Source organism: Mandrillus leucophaeus, unplaced genomic scaffold, assembly GCF_000951045.1.
Source record: "Mandrillus leucophaeus isolate KB7577 unplaced genomic scaffold, Mleu.le_1.0 Scaffold702, whole genome shotgun sequence".
Taxonomy (NCBI): Eukaryota; Metazoa; Chordata; class Mammalia; order Primates; family Cercopithecidae; genus Mandrillus; species Mandrillus leucophaeus.
In genome coordinates this window covers 795234-819786 of record NW_012107609.1, presented here as the reverse complement: position 1 = coordinate 819786, position 24553 = coordinate 795234, and the positions used below count along the sequence as shown (strand labels likewise).

The following is a 24553-nucleotide window of genomic DNA, read 5'->3' as shown; positions in this document are numbered from 1 at the left end:
CCAGTTAGAAAACGTTTTATGGACACGGAACGCTCCACTGTAACGGGCAGGCAGAAGCACTCCTTTCTCAGGCTCATCAAATGAACAGAAAACGGGGGGGGCTCTCCTCACCCCAGCCTGGCCCTGCGCTCCCCACTGGCCCCTGCGAGGCCCCTACCACGGCCTGCCTGGGAAACACAAACAATGAGAGGAACACGCAGGACTGATAAGAGAAGGAGGCCAGACACACCCACGCCTGTGCCTCCCAAGAGCGACCCCAGGACAGGGGGGCAGACAGAGGTGTCTACACTGGCAGAAACAAGGGCTGGAGCCACACGTGATATTTGGACACAGATTGCACACGGTTCCGCGGCCCGGCCATACGCCCTTCATGCATGACTCCACTCCCCTGGGTTCACGGGGCTGTGCACACTCTCTCGCTGACACGATGGCCACACGGCCTCTGCGTATGACTCCACTCCCCCGGGTTCACGGGGCTGGGCACAGAGACTCTCTCGCTGACATGATACCACAGACAATTCGTTACCTCCCCAGGGTTGCTTCCCGCATGCCAGAGGGGGAAGATCAAAGTCCTTGTCCGATGACAAAAACTCTACACATGCAAAATAAAACTAAAAAAATGAAACAAAAGAGCTGCAGGTGGTCTAGAGTTAGGTCTTGGTGGAGGCCGCAGGCTCTGGAGACTGAAGAAACTCATAGGGGTCGTGGGTGACATCTGGCTGCTCCCCGACACTCAGGCGAGAAGGGCTTCCTGCAATTTTCAGAACACAGGACTTAACATACAGGACAGACCCGCAGCACACGTGGGGCTCCTGGAGCCCAATGTCTGCTTCATGACCCACCGCCAGGGCTCAGGGACTCCCAGGACACAGGGGCACCTCTAACTCCCTGCCAGGGAGGGCTGTGTGTGGAGACCCTGGAGCGAGGGGTCAGCCCTGACCCCGGCACACAACACGGATGCCGCTCCTGAAGGAGAGAAAGCTCCTCGGCCAGGAGTCCCTCAGACCCAGCCCAGACCCCAGGGCAGTTCCTCAAAGTCACACTGGGATATCAGGGGCCTCAGACTTTGACCCACAGCCCTCCAGAGCTCGCTCCATGCACTGTTTAGTTAACACCCTGATCGTAAGGTTAATGGGATCGAAATACTGGTCCTTTTCCAGATGGTTGTAGCTAAACCTCTGCAGCTGAAAAACTGTCAAGATTAACTCTGTCGACGGAGTGATTCAGTGTTTACACGTGAGAACAAACCCCCACCCACCACCACCAAAACCCCTACAGGACACACGGCCAAGGAAGCCATGCTCTCTCTCCAGCAGAAACACTGGAACCAGGGTCCACAGAGGGCACAGGGGTGGACACAACTGGGGACGGAATCTGGCAGAAAGCCTGTAATCCAGCGTGCAGCCAGGCCAGCATCCCAGCTCCTGCTCCGGCTCTGCACCCTGAGGCTGGGACCTGAGGAGTCTGTGGAAACCGACCTCCACAACAACACAGCTGCCTCTGCAGCCTCCAGCCTTTCCACAACGAAAATGCTGCCCACTACCTAGTCTAGACGTCACATTGACCGTGCTGGGGTCTCTGGGGATGCGGCGTGGGTGGGGGCGTCTCACCCAGGTGGTGCTGGTCCCTCTCGGAGGCGTTGGACAGGGAGCTGAGGTTGGACGACGGCCGAGAGCCGCCGCGCTCTGCCTGTGCTTCGTGCAGGTCCTGCAGGAGCTTGGCTGTCTCATCCAAGTTCAAATGGCTGTCGTCGGGGTCCAGCTCCTTCTTCACCTTCCCTGTATAAATAGGACAAGACCCGACGTCAGCTAAGCTCAGCCGGCCCATCCACCCTAAGGGCAGGAGTGCACTGCCCATCCAGATCTGACCTCTCTGCTCAGGACAACAATTGTTCTGGAAGCTGAGTGGACGAGCTCACGGCAGACACAGTCCCCACCGGGGGACTGCCCAGTGCAGCTGTGAGAAAAGGGCGACTGTCCCCCAGACTCCAGAATGGTACATCTGACAGCTTGCACCATGTCATCTGGAAAAGCTGCAAGCACTCAACACCAGCCCGGGAAAGCAGCCACAGGGGCTGTACCCTGCAGAGCCACAAGGACGGGGCTGCCCAAGGCCATGGGAGCCCATCCCTCGCATCAGTGTGGCCTGAATGTGAGACAAGGAATCAAAGATTATCTGGGGGCCTCAAGATATAATGATTGCCCTGCTGGGTTTCAGATTTGCAGCCTGCAGCCCCTTTGTTTTGGCTGATTTCTCCCTCTTGGGATGGGTCTATTTACCCAATGCCTGTACCCGATTTGTATCTTGGAATTAACTAACTTGGTTTTGATTTTACAGGCTCACAGGCAGAAGGAACTTGCCTTGTGTCAGATAAGACTTTAGACTCTGGACTTCTGAGTTAATGCTGGAATGAGTTAAGACTTTGGGGCACTGTTGGGAGGGCATGACTGTGTTTTGCAATGTCAGAAAGACAAGAGATTTGAGAAGAGTCAGGGGCAGAGTGATCTAGTTTGGCTCTGTACTCCCGCCCACATCTCACGTTGAATTGTAATTCCCAATGTTAGGGGAGGGTCCTGGTGGAAGGATCATGGTGATGGATTTCCCCCTTGCTGTTCTCCGTTCTCACGATAGTGGAGTGACTTCTCATGAGATCTGGTTGTTTAAAGCACTTCCCCTTTTGCGCTCTCTCCTGCTCTGCCATGTGAAGACACGCATGCTTCTCCTCCATCTTCCGCCATGACTGTAAGTTTCCTGATGCCTCCCAGCCAGGCCTCCCAGCCAGCCTGAGGAACTTAAACCTCTTTTCTTCACCAATGACCAGTCTCAGGTGGTTCTTTACAACAGTGTGAGGACAGACTAACACACCACAGCACTTCAGCACCGAGCTGCTGAAAAGTAGTAATAAGGTCAAAATCTCAGAAGCGTTGAGAAAAATAGCTGCTGTGCAGAAAAGTGCTGTCACAGCAGCCCGGTGCCAGGGTCCCCTGGAAGGCGAGGCCAGTCACGGCTGGTGTCTGGGGTCCCCCCACCGTGCTAGGGATTGTTCACAGCTCCAACGACAGGAACAGAGCGGTTTATGCTAAAGCTCACCTTCCCTCTGGGGTCTGGATTTTGGTACCTGCCTGGCAAGGGGGTGCCCTGTGACCAGACCCCAGTGACCCTGGGCACCAAGCCTCTGATGAGCTTCCCTGGTGGGCATTTCACACGTGTTCTCACAGCTCACTCCTGGGAATTAAGCACGTCCCATGTGCCTCTGCTGGGAGCGGATCTGGGCCTCACGCTGGATTCCCTCAGACGTCACCCACGCTCTTGTCCCTCTGCTGCTGTTGGCGCCCATCCCCTATAATAAATCATGGCCATAAGTGCCTGAACAGAGCCAGTGGAGACAGGTGGAATGTCACCATGGGAACCAGTGGGACCCATGGATCCAGGCTCCACAAATGCCGCTGGAGGTCAGAACAGCTGGGAGGCGCTGCACAGGCAGCCTCCCAGGTGAGGGCTCAGTCTCCAGGACTGCCCCACCGGCTGATGCCAACCGAAAGCCCCAGGCTGTGGTCTGTGCTTCCGACTAACCAGCTACCAAATGGCGTTGCCACAAGTCCTTACTTGAGTTCTACGAATTTGCTAGAGTGACTCACAGAAGTCAGGGAAACATCTGTAAACGAAAAATAAAATGCTAAGCCCCACGGACTGAACGGACTCCCACTCTAGGCTACGGGCACTCCAAAGTCAACCTGGAACATGGGTTCAGCCATGATGTGAAGCGGGATTGGACCTGCCTCATTATCCCCCTTTTGGAATTCAGGCACAGCTGACCAGCATTAACATGAAACCAGAAATCTTAAGGCTGACAAAGCAGACTCTGTGGTAATAAGACACCACATTCCGATCCAACTCCAGTACAGCATCACGTGATAGATGGCAGGCCCTGAAAGAAACTGAGTATTGTAACTCAAAATACATGTCTTTGACATAGTTTGAAATGGCCCTGCAAAGCTGTCTCTTATGGGGAAAATCTACATTCTGTAGAGAATCTCCTTCCCCTTCCAAGTCTCTTCCTGACCCAGGAGAGATTTAACTAAGAATCTGGTACCTTTCAGGGCCTGATAAGCGACACTTGCCATCTACTCTATTCTTTTTGAAGCCTGCTACCTGAAGGCTTCATCTGTGTGACAAGAACCTTGGCTTCTACAAACCCTTATCTTAAGCACGCACATTTCTTTCTGACTTCAGCTCTTCAGAGCTTAACCCTTTCAGCCAAACGCCAATGAGGAAATCTCTGAATCCACCGATGACCCGAAGTTCCTCACTTCAAGTTGTCCCGCCTTTCCAAAACGAACCAATGTAACACCTGACATGTACTGACCGATGTCCTCTGTCTCCCTAAAACACACCAAAACAAGCTGCAGCCCAGCCCTCCTGGGCAAATGCTCTTGAGACTTCCTGGGACCATGTCACAGCCACGGTCTTCATATTTCACTCAGAAATAATCTCTCTAAATACTCTGCAGAATTCGACTCTTCTGTTGAAACACCCGGCTTATTATGCGGGGTGGCACCCAGGATACGGATCAGCCCCAGGTGGAAGCAATGCAAAGGGGGACCCGTGGGAAGGGGCTGCCTTCTTCCCAGGGCCTCCAGGCGTCCAGCACTGAGGAGCAATGCAAAGGGGTACCCGTGGGAAGGGGCTGCCTTCTTCCCAGGGCCTCCAGGCATCCAGCACTGAGGAGGCTCCCAAGGGAACCCCAGCTTTTGGGATTTCATGGCGGTGGTAGGCAACACTGATGAAATCCACAGCCACTGGGGATCGGCCAGACCCCATCCTGAGGTTACCCAGGGGCTGCAACACTACTCATTAGCTTAAAAAAGACACTTAACACTCAGGAGATTCCACAGGTTTTAGGAGCTATGGGCCAAAAACCTGGGACAAACACCAAATACTGTAACAAAACATTTTCCTTGCATCCTGTCTAGTCAGGAAGGGAGAAGAGGTGGAGGCCAAGTGTTTTCTTCCTCTCACACTTTCACCAGGTCCCGTGGGAAAGGCCCTGCTACAACTCACCCAGAGAGCTGAGCACGGAGATATCCACAGAGACGTCGGGATACGACTTCATCGACATGAAATCCAGAACAGAGCCACTGCTGTCTCCTAGGGCGTCCCCAACCTGTGGGGACAGACACGCATCAGGTGCAAATGAAACATCAAACGAAAAACGAAATGTTAGTTAATAGTCGCTACTGAAATCACTCTATTTGCTAAACGTGAATCCACCCCTCAGTAAGTGACAAGAACAACCATGTTCACTGCAGCTGCTGTTCAAGGGACTGTCAGGATTGAGCTCATGACGCAAATCCACATCAAAGGAAAACCTACTCAGACCAACAATGTGAACTAATAATCCTTTACTAACTTTTTGGGGCTCAAGAAATTGGGAAGGGACATTATGCAACAGGAAGACACACGGAATTTAAGGCACTATTTTTCAGGCGCTTCACAGAGCACACCACGTTCCCTTTCCTTTCCCAGCAAGGCGTGTCCTCGGGGCTAGACTACAGCCACGCTAACACACACTCTCTCATCAGCTCCCGGCAGCCCGGCCTCTGCCCTCGGACAGATGGGAAGGGGTCTCTCCAGGTTTCCAGGGACCTCAGACCAAAGCCCATGCCTGCTGACTCCCAGAGACATACGCCTGCCAATCGGGCTCACAGCACTGCCCTGCTAACACTGGCCCCAGAGCCCACTGTGCTTGGGACAACACCTGCTACTCACCAAGCAGGTCCCGAGCAGGCCCATCCTGCCCACCCCTTGCAAGGGTGTCCCATGAGGACAGCACCCAGCGGGGCCAACCGCTCTGAAACCACCATTTCTGAATTTGGGAGAACATACTGTGCTTCACACCACTCACCTCAAGTCATGAAAAGAGCAGGAGAAACACCTGATCTCACTGATCAGAAACGGACTCCGTTTCTAAAGGCCATCGTACACACAGTCCTTCCCACCTCCAAGGCTGGACACAACTTTCCCTACAAGAATCCTAACGTTAGGCTTGCCCTTCCATGTTCAAAAACTCACCTTGGCTTCATCTGGAGGTTTCATGGGAACGTTTCTTCTCTGCAAAGTAAATGAGGAGAGAAACTAGTTTTTCCAGAGCGACTGTACAGAAACGGACAATTCACTGACATTACACACACGTAAAAACGGCTGGTGCACTTCTGCCAATTCTGCTCCCCAGTCACGCCATCGTCATGGATTCAGGCTGGGGGTCCTGCAAGGCTTCTTCATCACCAGCCACTGACCCAACCACGGCCAGCCCACTCCTCAGTGCCAGGACCGTGTGCCAGGGAGAGCACCTCACGGGGTGAGATGGAGAGGACAGAGAGAGAGGACGCCGACGCTGTTTCAGCAGCCTCGGGTGGCTTCAAACAAAAGAAAAAAGATGTGCCTAGATCCTGTGGGCAGCTTAGGGTAAAAAGGGCCTGGTGGGTTCCACCTGGAACATGGCCAGGTGTCTGAGACCAGCTCGAGTCCTGCAGCAGCGGATTTACCCACGAGCTTCCTGGCCCTCCTTGCTTGGTGCCCTGCAAATACACGTCTCCTTTCTACCACAACAAAACCTTGGCGTGGGTGCCTGGGATTCCTGCACCAGGCACGTGGACCCCAGTTCACCTGTAACAAGCACAGATGAAACCGTGCGGTCAAGGGACTGACCACTCCTCGGGAGCCACGAGCCAAACGTTCTCAGAGCCTGCGCGGGACAGAGACTCATCCGAACTCCACCCACAGCAGAGGCTACGCGGAAAAGTCAGGGCCCAAGAGCTCTCCAAAGGGCCACTCCTGAGTATTAAGGCCACACGAACCCTAGAATAAGGCTGCCCTGGACCCACCCCAGACAAGCCCGGCATGATCAGGACATCCACAAGTAACAACTGCCCAAACGATCCTCAATATTCTCTGGAAGAGGGCAAGAACCCAGATCAGCCTTGCCCAGCAGACATAACGCGAGCACACCCCTCATTCTCAACGCTTTCCTTACCTTTTGTTTTTGAGACAGGGTCTTGCTCTATTGCCTGGAGTGCAGAGGTGCCTCCACCTCCCGGCCTCAAGTGATCCTCCCACCTCAGCCCCCTGAGGAACTGATCACAGGTGCACGCCACGGTACCCAGCTCTTAAAATTCTAGCTGCCACATTAAAATGACTCTTAACATTCAATTAACTAATGCATTTTACTTAGACAAATTTATTGAAAACGTGTTTATTCCAACATGTAGGCCATAAGAAATCGTTACTCATATTTTTACGTTTCTTTTCGTATTAGTTTTTTAAGATCTCGTTTGTAGCTCACACATCACATCTAAATTCAGACTGGCCACATTCCAATTTCCCATCGGCCATGGGAACAGTGCTTTTTTATCAGACAGCGAGGGTCTGGACTGTCCACCAGGCACGTGCACAAAGGCCCACAGCTCCAAGTGCAGCAAAGTGGCAAAGAGAAACAGAACCAGAAACGGCAGAGGTGACAGAGTCAGTGACTGAGGACTTCAAAAGCATCTGCAATTAATATGATGAACATTGCTCAAGGATGTAAGGGAAAACATACACATAACACGAGAGAAGAGAAGATACACAAAAGCAGCAAACAGAGCCCCAGCGGTGAGCAGCGAGGGGCAGCATCACCACTGAAAACTGAACTCGGATAACAGGTTCAGGTGTGGCCAGAGAACACGTTAGTGAACTTAGCCCACAGCATCAGCAACTACTCTGCACCTGCCTGGTGCAGCAGCAGTGTCTGTGCCATGTGAGGTAACACGAGCTGTCCTCAGCGTGCCACAGTCCAGCAGGAGGAGGAAGAGGTAGCGGTGGAAAATGACATTTGAGTAATGGCTAAAAATCCTCCAAATATGATGAGAACTACAGACAGATCCAAGAAACAACAAATGCTAAGTAGAACACAAAGCACCTGGAAAATACAATGCTGAAAACCACTGATAAAGAAAGATAAAGGTTTAAAAGCTCCTAGAGCACCGGCCAGCACCCCGTCCTGCCTAGGGCCCAGGAGGGAGTAGCCGAGGCTCTGTGAGGCGCACGCTGCCTGCAGCATCTTCTTCCTTTTCTTTTCTTTAAACAGCCTTTTAAAGATGCAAAAGACATTCTTGGTTTGTGGCCTGTACAAAAGCAGACTGCAGGTCAGATCTGGCCTATGAGCTGCAGTTTGCCAAAAAGACACATCACATGTGGAAAACAAAGATGAGAATGACTTCAGATGCTTTTTTATAGCAAAGATGCAAATCAAATGTATTTTACAGTAGACGGGAAAAAAGATCATCTAAAATTCCACACCCAGGGAAAATGAAGGTGAAATAAAGACTCTCAGACAAGCCAATGCTGAGGGTTCACTGTCAGTAAGCCTGAACTACATGAAGTATTCTTTTAAATTCTTCAAGATGAAGGGAAGTGACAGAGATGAGAGATGAAGATGGGAATAGAGAGTTACGAAGTGCACTGGGAGTGGTGAGCACACAGTCACGGTGTCTGGGGCACGCCCGCCCGTGCAGAGCAGCACACAGATGCTGACAAGGAGCTGGTCTCTGAAGGACGGACGCCCGCCCGTGCAGAGCAGCGCGCAGATCCTGACGAGGAGCCGGCAGCAGAGTCCCTGCGACAGCTCCTCATCCCTGAGAGCCTGGTCAGACCACAAGCTCTTCCCACCAGCAGCACCCCAAGGGCACCTGCCCCTCCCCAGTGCGAGTGCAGCCCACCTGCTTCAGCTGGAAGAGCGTCCTGGAGTGGTCTCCACCTGTGATCTGGTCCAGGAGGTCATCCACCACTTTCTTGCTGTAGCTCCCAGCATCCTTCACAAACTCCTGCAGGCTAGAGGGGCCGCAGGAGAAGCATGCTGAAAGGCAGACTGTGTGCTCCACGCCAAGCCCTTGCTGCCTGGCCCTCGCGGCGGCCCTGATCACAGAAGCCTGCCGTGTCAGCGCAGCTCCTCAGTCCCTTGTGACCCTCCCAGAGTGGGTATTTTTGGGGGAGTGGCTGATAGTTCTCATTAGATTTTCAAAGTGGTCCATGACCCAAAAAGGTTAAAAAGATCTCTGGGGGGGAGGGGGAGAACAGCATGAATACACACACACACAGCCTAGAAACACGCGTGCTGTGCTATCATTCGTAAAAGCACACTCCTATCTTTCCACTAGTTATGCGTTTAAATACACAAGTGGGTGTGGACGGAAGCACGGTGGCGGGCAGCGTCTGCCGGGGAGGAAGGGGCGCGTGGGGCAGGGGTGGGCCGAGACTTCCAAGGCTCTCCTTTTAGCATCATCCTGACTCTTGGCCATATAAATGAAACAGCTTAAAAAGTAAAATATAACACAATTTAAAAAGTAGGCCAGGAACAAAAATGCGTAGTCTTAGAATCAAAGCAACAAGCAAGGGCCTCAGAAGGGCTCCCCAGACTCCAAAGACCCTCGCAGAGAGGAACAGGGACGGCTGCCAGTCAGAAGCTGAACGACAGTCACAGGAGGCAACAAGGAGACTCCACGTCTTTGTTAAAACACCCACAGCCCAGGCCAGGCCAAGCTCAGCACTCGCAGTGTGCTCGGGAAAAGCGCTAGGGGGCAGAGGATCTGGGTGTCTGTGCACCGAGGCTGGCGAGGGACCACACAGCCCACACCAGGCCCTAGAAGATGTGCTTCTGAGTGTTTTCCCTGCAGCCGCAAGGCAGGGGGGTCAGAATGATCTTTCTTCACAGAACATGGAACCTGACGCGTTCTAGGAGCACACAGCTGGGGAAGGCGGGGGATGTGCACAACCGGGGAAGGCAGGGGGAGCACACAGCCGGGGAAGGCAGGGGGAGCACACAGCCGGGGAAGGCAGGGGGAGCACACAGCCGGGGAAGGCAGGGGGAGCACACAGCCGGGGAAGATGGGGGGTGCACACAGTCCGCTGATGACGCACCACATGGACAACAGATGACTGATGTCCTGAAAGAGCCAGGATCTGTGGACAGAGGAGCCAACTACGGACAGGATGGCACCAGGGGAGCTGCAGCCTTGGCCCAGGCTAGGCAGAGGCCCCACAGCAGGGGTGAGGTGAGGGCTGGCGAAAGGGCAGGCGGCGACCAACTCTTTAATTTCTGAGTTATGACGCCATCGTCTCCTACTAGAATTTCCTCTTCATTTTCCACGTTTACTTCCTTTTTTGACACAAATATCGGGGTCAGGTTTTCACTTATTTTATGAAGCGCTAACTGGATTATTTATTTTTCAAATGTATTCTGCATTCTTGTTGGAATAAAATGAAGACCTGATGTCAAGATTCCATTTCTTAGAGGCTAGCAAAATTAAGTTGCTTTCCCTATAACAAACTGCTAAAATTTTACAAGAGTGACCCACATTTATTTTGCCACAGAAAACAAAAAATACACATGATAACATTCTGTGGAAAAGCAGCTACTACATTTGTGATTTTTGTTATTATACTTTAGTCTGCCACGGCCTGAACTATGTCTCCCACTCAAAGTTTGCAAGTTGAAATCCTGACCCCAGTGCCTCCAAATGTGACTATACTTGAGGCCTTTATGGCCTTCAGAGGTAACTGCAGTGACATGAGGCCATTAGGGTGGCCCTGATCCAATGCGACCAGGGTCCTTGCACAACGGTCGGGTCTCCCGGACAGCTGAGGACACAGCACGGCTCTGGGAAGGCACAGGGAGAAGACAGCACCTATAGGCCCAGGAGAGAGGGCTCGGGAGGAACCAGCCCTGCCCACACCTTCATGGTAGACAGCAGCCCCCAGGACTGTGACCCCAGTCTTTGGCACCTTGTCACTACAGCCTGAGCTGGCACAGTCACTTAAGAAACACAATCCAAAACCATTCAGTGCGCTGAATACACCCCCAACCCCTTCACAAGCTACGTCCTGATCACCGCCTTCTTGCAATTCTGAGTTACCCAAATTTCAGGACTGGCCTGTGGCAGACCTGGGTGGGTGACGGAAAGCAACAGGAAGACCTGAGCTGCCATCTGGACGGCCGCGGGATGGCTCTTCCCCCACCCGCACACATGTGGGGCTCTGGGTCCCACACCAGGATGCAGCTCAAGCCGCACGGCAGCCAAGGGCTCCCCGGGGCCGACACTTGCCTCAGCGCACACTGCACGCCTGTCTCATCTCCGTAGGCTGAATACAGCAGCTCCATCTCGTCCGACTTCAAGTCACCAAATACTGAATTATTCTGCATCGAAAGCGCAGTAGTGGCACTGGAGAGAAAGGTGACTGGGAGGAAGAGGAGAAAGACAGCATCACTGGGCTCACTGGAAGGACTCGGTGTGCAGGCCCCATCCTGCTTCTGCAGGGGCTGAGGGACCGCCTGGCTGGCAGTCAGCACCCCAGTCTCGCCTCACTTGCTCTCCACAAAATTCTCGCTCCTGAGTGTAAGTTTTCCATGTGTTAGTAACCAGCAGGGGTGTAATTCACCCTCGTTTTACTTCTGCAGGCCAAAGACCGCAGGGAAATGAGCTCTCTGCAAAGAGGTGAGCTCCACAAGTAAAAGAGCTGCGTGGAGACGTGGGCGGAGGGCACCGTCCGTCAGTGTGGAGGATCCCAACCAACACACACCGCAGGGAGCACGCCCGCCCAGGGCCAGCTCTCTCTGCGGGGCACACGCGCCAGGTGTGCTGTGCAGAGTCCCATAGGGCGTGAAGCAGCACCCCTGGCGTCTCCCCACCAGATGCCAGCAGCACGCCCCACCCCACCAGGACCATCAACACGTCTCCGGATGCTGCCAAACGTCCCCAGGGACAGAAGTGCTGCGGTTGACAACTGTGTTAGAGGATGAGAACGAGGAGTGTGTCAAACACAACAAAAAAAGTATCAACAACCATAAGAGCCCCGAAAGGAAGCAGGGAGCAGGGGCTGATGAACACAAGTGGTCAAGGTGAGAGGATCCTTCCCTGTGGAGGGACCGGGTCCTTTAACAGGAGACCCAGACCAGGCAGAATTCCAGCACCTGGAGCTGGAGGAAAGAACATTCCAGAAAAAAGGAAGCTCTTGGGCCAAGGCCATGGTTTGGAGGGAAGAGGGAGCTGTCCCATTAGCAGACGGTGTGAGTGGCTGCAGGAGAAAGGGCCGGCAGGAACAGGGTCCACGCGGCTGTCTGCACAGAAGGGACCCAGCAGAGGCAGAGAAGTGGAGGGTGGGGCCGTACGGGAGGTCCCAGCAGCAGTGCAGCCAGGAGACAGCCGTGCAGATGGAGAACAGAACACAGGCCAGACCCGAGGCCCAGGGGCCACACATTCTGATCCCCGAAAGGATGTTCAGTAAACGTGACAGGGACAGAAACACAAGGACGGCACAGCACTGACCAAGGTGAATTCCAGTGATGCAACCAAGGTGCCCGCTGTGTGTGTCCCCAGCAAACCATCCAACACAAGTTTTGTTCCTGTCACTGTAACTGATCTCAATCCTACCCATGTGAAAATAGGAATCCAGGCAAGTGAGGAAACCCTGAAGCAGGAATCAGCAGTATTTGCCATCACTCCCCTAAACCCCTGCTCCAGCCGGCGCCTGGGACAGGACTATGGATTTACCTTTGTTTCTTCTCTCATCTTTGAAGCCCAGCGTGGTGAAGCCTGGGAGCAGCTTACTGGAGAGCGAGCTCAAGTCCACCGGGTGGGTCTCCTCCTCTGCAACACGGACATGGCGGGCCGTGAGCGGCAGGCGTGACCCCAACGCGGTGCCCCGTGCAGTGCCACGAGCCCTTTCTTCCACATCACAGTGGATTTGATTGGTGGGAGTGGAGGGATTTTAGAATGATCACCTGAAAATGAATTTGCAAAAGCCAACTACCATTCTCAAAACTAACTGCATTTCAATTTCATTTATCACCCCAAAGTCAACACAATAAAAAATATCGCATCTTAGGCCACCACACCAGCAATACTTTGAGAACATTTTCAAATAGATCACTCAACAACTCCAAGAAGAAATCTTGTCCTATGTGCTCTAACAGCGAAATGGTGGCGTGTGCAACCGGAACGCATGAATCTGACAGCACGTCTGCCACGCTCAAGTCACCATCCACACACCACTCGTGGCATCAGAGCAGGAGTTCCTCAGTTCCCAACCGGTACCTCGGTCTCAACACTCTCTTAAGCTAAATATGGATCAACAGTCTATCCTCTTTATGAAAATAAGCTGGAGATTAAATAGATCAGCCAGTTTATATTCTTCACACACTGGCATGTTGGAGCGGGTGAAAGACCACCAGCAGGCATGCGGGTGAGAGTGAGGGAAGCGGAAAATCTAAAGGCAACCCTTGTCGGGCTGCGTGTTCCTCGTGTGAGCCTGTGCGTGGTTTCAAACTCAAGTGCGTCACACTTTTATTCAAAGGACAAGCCTCTTCATTACTTCCAGGCCAAGAAAGCGCCCCTGATGGGCTGGACAGGCCTAGTGCGCGCCATCCTTCAACACTGTCCTGGACATAATCATCTAACAGCTCTTTTTTTCCTAACACTGCTTTCCAGATTCAAGCCGCAAGGTGGGCCGGCACTCTGGTCTTTAATGAAGACAAAGCTCGGGGTGTGAACCCTTCCTGATGCTAGTGAGGTTCGGCCTTAAAGGCCTCTCGCCAGCTTTTCAGGAATGAGGCTCGAGTGCCCCTGCTCCCAAGGAGCCCTGACCGAGGTCTGACCAGCACCCCAGCCCTGCGAGACGGCCGTCCACGCCTCTACTCGGAGAACGTGTCACATCGGGGTGTGCGCAGGGACGGGAAGCCGGGCAGCTTCTCATGCTGCCCCCTGGCCAATGGCTCGGCTTTTCATCACAGAACATGAATGGAGGCCCGAAAAACAGTGTACAGACAGCAGAAAGCCAGCCCCGAGCGGGCACCCACCATCAGCGTCCGGCTCGGCCGTGTTGACCACGCTGTAGAGCAGGCTCCCGTCCCCGTTCCTCTTCAGATAGCCCATCTGGAAGGAAGCACTGCCTGAGCATCTGTCCCTCAGGAGGGGCAGCGCAGCTCAAATGAAACGAAGGCCAGCAAGCAGGGCTTAATGGGGGTAAAACCAAGTGTGTCCAAGAACAAACACCAGAGGGCCCCACACGGTATTCCCTGGAATTTGACTCACCGGCAACAGCAGAGTACACACAGGCACGAGGAGAACTCTTAGGCTCCCCATGGCCCTGCTAAAGGGGGAACAGCTGAAACAAAAACCTTCACCCACAAGCATTTAAAATTGCTCAGGAGCCTTGACAAATGGAATGGTCGGCAGGTCAGCATGGCACTGCCCTGACGGCAGGCAGCTCCGGCTCTCAAGCATGTGCGGTACTGGTTTTCATTTAAAAACCCGCCACCCCCAACCCTAGGTCTGTGTACAGGCCATCAGGAGGATCCAGGCAGAGGCGGCACTGGTGTGTGCAGATGTGGGGGTCAAGGGGGAAGACAGCTGTCACGCAGGGGTTGGCTGGGCTCCAGTGCAAGGGTCATGTCCATGCTGTGGGCAGGGCAGCCACCTGGCCTGAAAGGAGCCAGATATTTGTGTGGGGGCAGCTTTCCACTGCCGATCCAGGCAAAGTATCAGAGCCCACAGGGTGGCCAGGGCCCTGGGGGAGAGGTGGAAGATCAGGTACAATGGGACATGGATTTGATACACAGATTAGGGAGTCAGGTCCTCAGGGTGCAGATACAAAACCGAAAGGGAGAAGTGGGGTGGACCCACAGTGCAGGATGGAACTGGAAGTTTCACTGTAAAAAGTTTTCAACACATGTAAACACAGGTGCCAACAGAATCCGTCTGCACAGTGTTCACATATGTGGTGCAGACACGTGCACAGGCATTTCCCAGCTCTATCTGCAGAGAGGGCTTCACCCAGCACCCAGGTCTTGGCTTCTAAACAAGGCTCTCTAGTAAAGAAACCAGGGCTCCTTGGAGAATGTGGCAATTCCAGGGCTGAAGCACAGAGTGCAGAACAAGGCTGTCCAAAAGAACTACAGTGCAAGCCACGCAGACCACAATCTCCAACAGGCAAGCCATGCAAACAATTTCCCAACATGAGCCACACAAACCATAACTTCCCAACACAAGCCACGCAGACCACAGCAACTTTTCAACACGTGTGCCACATAAACCACAACCTCCCAACACACAAGCCACGCAGACTGCAACCTCCCGACACACGAGCCACGCGTACCACAACCTCCTGACACACGAGCCACGCAGACCGCAACCTCCCAACACGCGAGCCACGCAGACCACAACCTCCCAGCAAACGAGCCACACAGACCACTGCAACTTCCCACCAGGTGCAGGCAAACAGAAGCAGACGCCTCTGAAATGCCCCCACTTCAGCATTCTTTACATCCCATCCTATGTGCATTTTGAAGACTCACTATGAAAAAAAACCATAGTTCAAGTTAACGTTTTCTACGGACTACATGTTGAAACAAAACGTTGGATATAGAGGTGAAATAAAACCTGCCGGGATTAATGTCACCTGCACTGTTCTACTTCTCTTATCAGGGCTAGTAGGAAGCCTGAGACTGCAGACAGCCTGTGCTGTTTCCATTGGAGACACTGGGTCTAGAACGTCTCCTGCCAGAAAGGAGAGTGCAGTCAGCTGAGTGGGCTCCACCACCACACAGACCATCTGTGGCAGGAGCCACGGGAACAGGGTCGGTGGCCTATCATGGACCATCTGTGGATCCAACACCAGTCCCCGCTGGAATAACATGAGGCAGTGACTCACGTCAACACCCAGTGACAGAGACACAGAAGTCAGCATTCACTCCAAGAGAAAGGATGAGCCTGCAGCAGGGCCTCCATCAAGGAAATGAGGTCAGTGACCACGAGGCCTCCATGATGCATGAAACACCAGTGGCGGCCCTGCCAGAGGCACCCGGACCCCGACTGAAGAGACCAGCCTTGTGTGTGTCTGACCCAGGCCTCCCGTCGGGGCCCCACGCTGACCTCTGGATCCCGGTGGCTGTGCTGGATCACACAGCACCAACCCAGAGGGAGAGGCACACGGAGAGTCGGGGGCCACGCAGCACCCTCTCTCGGTGGCCAGAGAGCACTACCTTGCCGCCTGGGAGGAACCGGTTGATCCTGTCCCGAGCCTCGTCAGCCGCGTGCTCCACCAGCGCCAGCACGTGCTCCTCTGCGGTACTGTCCGTCAAGCTGCAGGCATTCCCTTCAGGCTCAAACATGCAGCTGTGAGGTGGGGACAACCAAGTCACCTGGAGGCAGCGTCCCCACTGCGCACCTGTGCCCCACGCACTGGCACCTAACCCAGCCTCTGTGACCCTGCCCTCAGACACAGAGCTGGCAGAGCGTACCTATCTCCTTTCAGGTCTCAAAGCATCCCTTTCACCCTAACCAAGCAACAAAATAAGACACTTGTATTAAAATACAGAGTAAGTGTAAGCCAACTACACAGACTCCCTGTTTTCCAACGCGGTGAAAACTCAGTTAAAGTGCAGTCACTTTAACAACAAAAGCAACAAAATAACAGATGCACGCACTGGTTAGTCCTTAAAGCCCTCATCAGAAAAGCGACTGGAAAAGCACTCGTGACTACGTGACTACGCAGGGCTCACAGCAAGGCCTGCAGGATGGGCGGGGCCGCTCGCCTGAGGTCTGATGCTGCGGGGCTGGGTGGACAGCAGCCCCCTCTGCTGTGGCCGCTAGGTGGCAAGAAGAACACACAAGGACGTCAGCAAGTGGCCCCAGGTTCCACCTGAAGCAGTTCTCAAACAGCTGAGGGGCGCAGGCTGCAGCACCCAAGGAGTGTGGAAGGTTCTAGAAGCAAGCGAGTAGGCTCCTTTCCACCCTGGGCACTTGCCTGGGTGTGGGTCTGAATGGCCTAGGGACAGGTGCAGACCGAGGGCAAGCCCTGCCCATGACAGCGGCCCTGGCCTTGCCTGACCTACAGCGCCAACCTGGCAACCCGACACAGGAGAGAGAGCCCCATGAGCTCCACTCAGGCAGCTGCGTGAGCCCATCGCCGATGCACACTCTGCGACACCAGGTGAAGGTAAGGGCCGGAGCTCGGCACGCTCTGCCGACTGCAGACTGACAGCTGGGGATCCATCTAACGGGCCTGGATGCCACAGGCAAGGGTGGGGCCACAGCACCAGAAATACCCAAACTCAACCTGCGGCGGGTCCGCCAGGATACGACCCCCCACGGCCGAGCATGCTGGCCGACACCAGCTTCAATTCCCCCTCAATGCTCAGCCACCATGAGGCGGCAAAGGGCGGCCATGAATCCCTAACCCTGAAGGCCAGCAGCGCACTCGAGTTGGGGGCTGAGGTCCGACACAGCCACCAGCCAACCACGCGGCGAGTGTTCGCATGGCAGCAGGGTGGGAAACACACTGCACGTGGGGAGACCACCTGAGGAGACTGCTGGCTGTTGCCAGGCAACACGCTCTGGCCGCAGAGCACCCTCCGTCTCCTCAGCCAAGGCTGCAGGACCTGAGGGGCTGGTCTCAAGACGGCTCTCCCTTTTGACTGTTGGAGGGAGCTGCTCAGAGCAGAAGCACCGAGCCCAGCACTGCTGCTGCCCTACCTGTTAAATCCACGCGAGTCCCACATACACTGTCAGAAGGAAACAAACAACGGAGGGCCATGACCATCAGAATGGCTTTAAGGACATTCAGCACCAACTCCAGACGGTCCCTGACTTTCCACAAGACGGCACAAAAGCAGTACGCTTCAGTAGAAACCATCCTTCAAACCTGATCTGTCCCAGGCTGGCAACAGGCCACCGTCCTCTCAGGACACTGGGAAGTCAGCGAGCCACAGCACTGTCAGACACACGGCCACGAGGGCGGTGTCCCGAGACCGCACTCCCTGAGGCCTGCATTCAGCAAGTGACATGTGACGAAGCAGGCTCTGTGCCAGGCGCCTCTGCCCACTGCAGGCTATGGTAAGTGCTCTCGGAGCCTCTAAGGCCCCTGGAGATACTCTAGCTTGCTTTGGTCCTATCAGGCGGCCACCTCAGGCAGGTGGAGGAGCATCTACAGGAATGACATGCGACAGACTTTGACAGATCTCAATGCTCAGCCACTGTGAGACAGAGAGGCCCCATGAAAACCACTGTGGGGTTTAGAGAAAAAGGAAGAAGGTTCCCTGATGGACCATCCAAGTCAGCTGCTCCCTGTGGGAGGGAGCAGAGCTACAGGGAGCTGCGGCCTGCAGTCCTCACCTGCTTCCCCTGCAGCATCCACACCTTCCTGACCACCGGGCTGCACCTGCTCCACTCCAGCATCCACACAGACACGGAAGTGAGCGGTTCTGGGGTGGGCGTCTGCCCCATGGCAAGAAAGAAGCCCCCTGCCAATGCTGGCTGCCCAAAGTGGGCCTGCTTGTGCGGCACAGTCTGGGACAAGGGCACAGCCTTGGCTGCCAGCCGGTGGTGTGCAGGAGAGGGAGGGGCCGATGATCTTAACAAACGGCATGTGGAGACAGAGACCACCAGTCAGTAGCAGACAGGGGCAGTGGTGAGAGGATGGGCTAGGGTACCACACCTGGGTCAGAGTGCATGTGGCTGGTGGGCAGGAGGGGCCATCTGACCACACTCCTCCTGCTAGAATAAGCCCCTCCAAGGATGTCTAAGTGACATGACATCCGTTCTCCCACTCACTCTCTCTCCCCAACAAAGCACCTGCTTTCCTGGTTGTGGTGCTCAACTCCAAAAGCAAACGCGGTTTCCACACAGCCTTTACCTGATCACTTCTCTACTCGGCTTTTTGGATTTCTTGGCAGTTTCTACTTGTACGGGTACAACTTCAGGGACAGGTTCCTCAACAGCTGTATCCTCATTGCCCAGAAGAGCTGCCTGCTGAGAAAAATCCATGTCCTGCATAAACGACATGCTGCGCTTCAAAGCTAACAGCCGCTCCTAGAATCAGAAAGGACAGAGCAGCAGGGATTTACCTCTCCCTCACAGCCAGGGCGCCGTGACGATGGGATGGGATGGGGATGGTCACAGCCTCACCTGGCCTAAGAGCTAACTTTCGACGCGGAGCAGAGGGAGGTGGTTGCGGGGGCTGGACCCACTGCCAGAGTGCGGCAGGCACCGCGCCTCCCCTTTACCTTCACCTACGTGGGACGCATGCAGCCTGGCTCACGGCACAGATCTGGGAAGCCACTCAGGATGGCCAAGGAAGACAAGGATGTCCCATCTGGATTCAGTGAGGTAGCCACGCAAAACAAGCCCGCAATGCTGGCTGCCATCCAGCAAGACTGACACCCAGGCTTAAGAACAAGAGATGCGGAACTTTCCACCAACCCTAAATGAGACGTCACAACTAGGTCATGAGCAGAGAGGGCGGCCGGGGACATCTACCCTAAAGCAAAGGGGGCAACACCATGAGGGTGGCGGGTGGATGGAGCATGTGTTCACTGTGAGGCTCCCCTCGGGCACAAGCGACGGGGGGCAGAGCCCCTGCTTTCCGTAGCTCGCTGCTGCCACTGAGTTTCTTACTTTGCTCATCATCTTAAAGCCTGCGTGAAGTATCTTCTTCGCCAACTTGTAGTACACGGTATCTGGCCTATTGTATGTCATTGCATTATCACACATCAGTTTGAAATCTGCCTGAAAAGAACACAGGAAAGACTTACCAAGTTTGAAATGCCACAGACAACAGCAAAGCCCTAGATGACTGTCAAGAGACCAAAAGGAAAAAGCTACAATTGAGTAGGAAACAATTCAACTGGGCTCTCTGTTCTAAAATAATGTTTAAGAACTTAGAGAAATTTTCTTAGTTGCACGTCGGTCTTGCAAGAAAAATGTTACAATGAAGAGTTGGCCAAGCCTGTAACTTCTAAGCATCACATACAAACGCCGTGCGAGGAAAAAGGAGCATTTACTGCGCTTCCTGCATTTCTCCAGAACAGAAATAGGAACAAGAAGCAACAATCTGATTCTTTCAAGTCAAAGTCGAGGGATAAAGGCAAGCACGGGGCACAGTGATATCCTCTCTCTCTAGAATTTCTCCACAGAATAGAATTTAAAATTCTGTCACCAAATAGTTCCCTCAAACTATCAGAAAAAGACTTTGCCCCTCAAAAGGAGAGCCTTATTTCGTAATTTATGGTAAAAATATGGAAACATCAGTATTTTATTATCGTAATCAGTTTCCTCAGCACAGGCCTCTCACAGGTGAGTACCAACGTCAGGCTGGAGCATGGCCCTAGAGGCCGGCCTCCCTAACTGAGAATGTGCCATCTGGACCCCCCCAAGCCCCGGTTCTGGAGCCAGCGGCCCCAGGGCCTGGCCTGAGGCCATGGAGCCCACCGCAAGACTCTACTGTGGACACTCCACGGGGTGAGTGCTGCTCCCCTTCTCACTTTGTTGCTAGGAATGGCCAGACTGGGGCCCAGAGCAGGGAATACCGAGGGCTTCAGCGTATGGAGTGCTCTGAACATCTGCCCTCAGGCGCGGCCTGATCCTCTCATCAAGTTTCCTTTTCTCCCACTCTCCTTTAAGTCTGTTCTGTTGTGTTTCTGGGAGTCAGCAAACCCTTCAGTAAACGTAAAATAAATGAAAATAGAAAAGTCAAGCTTTCCCAAGCGGAATGGAACTTAAGAGAGAAACCTAATGCCTTTCTAAACTACACTAATGCCAATTTATCAAGCATCTATTTTACTTTCTTCCCCTGGGTTGCAAAAACAATGCGCAGTTGCTGATTCTCATAGCCAGTAGCAAGAAACAGAGTTAAGAGCAAAGTACTCAAGAGACAAAAAAACTTACTATGCTAAAAAGACTACCTGCTCAATTAGTATAAGACAAAATCAAGAATTAAAAATAAGCATGTTTTAAAAAATGTCTAGTCTCAAACCGTGCCACACCGGACATCTCATTGCTTAAAACATGTCCTATTTATGCCAGTGCACTAACATAGAAAAGAAACAGCATGCAACCTGGCCTAGTTTCTAGACCAAAGCACAAAGAAAATGTTTATGACCAATCATTTCCTTAATGCTGTGTCTGTAAATAACACCCAAACACAGAAACACCTGTGAAAGCTCAAAAACTAGAAATGACCTAAGTTGAATGAAGTCTTCACGAGACATAAATACACAGAACTATGCCACAATTACTTCGGGCAATGAAAGTAACTTACCTTAAATTCCGTAACTGATTTGTATTCATTAGCTACAATTTTGTCTTTCATGGTGCCAAAATCCATGGGATGTTTTATTATCATTGAATATCCGGGAGCAATTGCATCCGTGACAGGAAAAGCAAAAAATCCATGGGGATCCTTTCTGAAAGCAAAGATATCTTAAAGTGGAAAAATCTAGATTTCTAAATGATACAAAATCTTCTACAATCCAGAAATTGGATACAAGTGACCGAATTTTGTTTCTTAAAAATAAAAAAATTACCAGGGTCTTTTAATTTATGGTGATAGGTATTTCACACATAATAAAAATTTCCCCCAAAGCATCCTGGTGGCTCAGTGTCCCAGCTCTAGCCTTGACTTCCCTCACCCTATTCTGACTTCAGAGTGAGCCACTACCGAGTCCATGAGCTCCTCCTGCCCACCCTGAAGTCGAGTGGGAGTCACCAAGAGAAGGTGCAGGGTCTGTTTCACAGCTGACAGGGCTGGGGTGGGGAACAAGGCCTCAGAAAAGATGACACCACACACCCCCAGACACATGCTCTTCAGAAACGCCCAGGTTTACCTCTGGAGCTGGCGGAGGAAGTGTTCCAGGAGTTGCTGAATAGGTGTGCTCTCATTTTCGGCTGACAATTTAAGGAAAAAAAAAAATTGAATACAAAGACTTTGGCATCCCTTCATTAGAGAGCTCCAAGTTCACAGTATCTGTCTGTATGGTGTCTCACAGCATTTTAAGCTCCAGCAAGAACTAGGGATATAAAGCTACACCCAACTCAGCCTTGGCTCCCACAGAGCTCAGCTGGGTGGGAAAGGGCACCCCCCTCCCCGCAGCAGGAGTCATAAAAACCCCTTATAATAACCGGTAGCCCTGACATCAACAATGTGCGGTGATCACTTATCAATGTTTTCGGCTCATACCACTACTCTAGACAAGGAATGAAGGACGGAACAAAGGCTCTGGACATAAGGGTTGATCCTATATTCACCGATTATTATTTCACTTGAGGTCCCTTAAAATTCAACAAAAAGTAAATAAATAAATGGCTGGTGTGGTGGTGCATGCCTGTAGTCCCAAGAGGCTGAGGTGGGAGGATCGCTTGAGCCCAGGGTTATCTGAGCCCAGGAGTGAATCACGACACTGCACTCCAGCCTAGGGGACACAGCAAGACCATGTTTCAAAAATAAATTAAAAAAAGAAAGTGCCTGAAGAGCCAAATGACCACAGAAGCTCAGAAGACCACTAGCTTTCCAGAACTTTCCTTCAGTGGAGTCAGCAGGGCTCAGAAGGTTTCTGATGGCCTGAATGATTGCAGCACTAGCCTCCTCACTCCCTGATGTCCCATGTCCCAAAGCCCAGCTGTCTAAGTTTCCCTATAATCCAGGAACCACTAGATGCTGAGAGGTGCCGGGAAGAGACACCCCTTGTCTTAAGTACAAATGCCTCATCACTGTGAGTTGTGCACAGGAAGGCTGGGGACAAGGAGAACCCAGAGGGCAAGTCCTTGTCAGCTGGAAATTCCAGCCCAAAGCCATCCTAGGCAGACGGTGCCCAAGACAGAAATTCTACTGAAGGCCTTCAACTTCCTTTGTCTCAGCCTATGGTCACTTTCAGCAACTTCAGACCCATCATTTGGGGTTTCAGGTCCCCTCTTCCCAAGAGGAATTACCTGCGTTTTCACTGACATGCATCTCTCTCACCAGTCTGACCCATGTGGGGCTACTCTTCTGATGCTGTTCTCTTTGGGTGCTAAGTGCAGACAAAACCAAACTTACAGACCCAGGGCTGGCGAACTTTTTACATAAGGGCCAGACGAAAAATAGTCCAGGCTTTGTGGGTCACATATGATTGCTCTCTGCAGATACGCCTTTTTTTTTTAACGAACCCTTGAAAAACATATAAACCATCCTTAGGTAACAATAAGTTACAAAACAAAACTTAACGGCACCAGTGGTAACTGGCCAAGCCTTGCTCTAGACATTCAGAGACACTGGAGGAAACCTCAGATCCAGAGGACACCCGGGATGAGGCCCTGGAAATACCAGCTCTCCTCCCTCCCATGCTTCTCCCCAAAGCAAGAGGACACGGTGCCGACCCTCATTTACAACGACGAGCTGTGAATACCAGGAGAGTCTCTAAAAGTCCACCCTTGCCTGGCTGTGTCCGGCACGCTCGGACTGGCCGATCTGGGGGCGGCTCCACCTCCACCTTCTTCCCAGGATCAAAGTCGTCAGCCTCTCCCTCCGTGTCACAGTGCTCCCTCTCTCGCTTCCGCTTCTTCTCTTCCTGGGCCGCAGAGTCAAGGCAGTGAGAAGGGCACGAGTAGGTGGGATCCAGACACGTCTGCCCAATCCCCTCGCAGTTCTCAGGGGAGGGACAGAGCTAAGGGAAACCCCCTCCGAGACCCTCCTCAAGCCGGGCTCCCTCCTCACGGAGACCCTCGCAGGGTCCGCTGAGGAACAGCACACCCAGGATCCTGGAACTGAGTCTGCTGGCCTCAGCGGTTTGCGTTTTGCTACCAACGGAACACCCCTCCCGTCCTCCAGCCACGCAGGCGCACTCTGCCTGGGTCCTGCGACCCGGCTCCCCATGGGGTCCTCGTGGGGGGCGTCCGGGCCAACGCCGCTGCCGCTGCTCCTTTACCTTTCGCTTCCTCCTTTCCTCATCGTCCAGATGCTTCTCCTTCTCGGATTTCTTCTTCTTCTTCTTTTTCTTTTCTTTGTGCCTCTCTCGCTCATGGTCTGACCTGTCGTCATAGTAACTGGAGTCGTGGCCGGATCCTGAGAGTTCAGTCACTTCGCTTCCTCCGACTTTGAGGACTAGCTTCAGGGGCTTCTCCAGGGGCTTGTCGGCATAATCTGCACAGACACAGACCGAGTTCCACCCGCGTGCTCAGGTGCAAACGCCACGCAGCCAGGTGAGACATGAAGGTGCTAAGAGGTAAAGGCCGCCCTGAGGAGTACAGCGGGGCTGCCAACCACCAGGAAAGACGGAAGGGAAGACCACAGTGGCGGCATGTCACTGCCTCCTTGTTCTCCCTTCCCCTCCACAGGGAGCTTCAGGTCCCTTTCAAGTCACGGTGTCCTCACCAGAGGAGGCCCTGTGGGATGTTCACATCACTCGTTCAAGAAGATGGATTAGGAAGGAACTGGAACCCCGGAGCCCGATCTCCCTCCTAGAAACCCCCAGCACTTCGGTTCACCCTCGCCTGACTTCCTGCAGGCGCCCGTGCTGCCCGCTGACACGCATGGAGCTGCTGCGGGAGTAAGGGAGAGGGAGGGAAAGGCGGGAGAAAGGGCAGCCTAGCTTCTCCCTTAGCTCCACACAAAAGCCAGCACAGACGCTTCCCTGGTCTCCAGGACCGGGGTGAGTGGGCTTGCAGCCTCGAGCCCAGAACCCTCTACCAGGACCCCTCGCGCGTGCCCGGTT

The 24553-nt window shown here is 53.3% G+C and overlaps 2 protein-coding genes across 3 annotated transcripts in view; one reads left to right on the top strand and one right to left on the bottom strand.

Moving 5' to 3' along the window:
- Window positions 1–23983, bottom strand: BRD9 (bromodomain containing 9). 2 transcript variants are annotated; one of them, XM_011964735.1, is made up of 15 exons: window positions 23768–23983; window positions 23278–23410; window positions 21692–21752; window positions 21127–21287; window positions 19485–19595; window positions 18724–18839; window positions 16073–16205; window positions 13889–13964; window positions 12585–12680; window positions 11139–11271; window positions 8757–8868; window positions 6073–6111; window positions 5062–5164; window positions 1611–1778; window positions 1–751 (listed from the first exon to the last, which is right to left on the bottom strand). In XM_011964735.1, exons 1-15 carry the CDS (start codon window positions 23878–23880, stop codon window positions 651–653), a joined length of 1656 nt encoding a protein of 551 aa, XP_011820125.1. In that variant the 5' UTR covers window positions 23881–23983; the 3' UTR covers window positions 1–650. The 2 variants fall into 2 exon arrangements, with proteins under 2 accessions (XP_011820125.1, XP_011820126.1); XM_011964736.1 differs by having other exon boundaries at window positions 18724–18899; window positions 21127–21271; window positions 23768–23977.
- Window positions 23984–24371: 388 nt separating this feature from the next.
- TRIP13 (thyroid hormone receptor interactor 13) overlaps window positions 24372–24553 on the top strand; it is a 22950-nt gene continuing 22768 nt past the window's right edge. Inside the window, exon 1 of the mRNA XM_011964747.1 lies at window positions 24372–24388. Within this exon, the coding sequence (XP_011820137.1) occupies window positions 24372–24388 (17 nt within the window). The remainder of the gene's footprint in view (window positions 24389–24553) is intronic.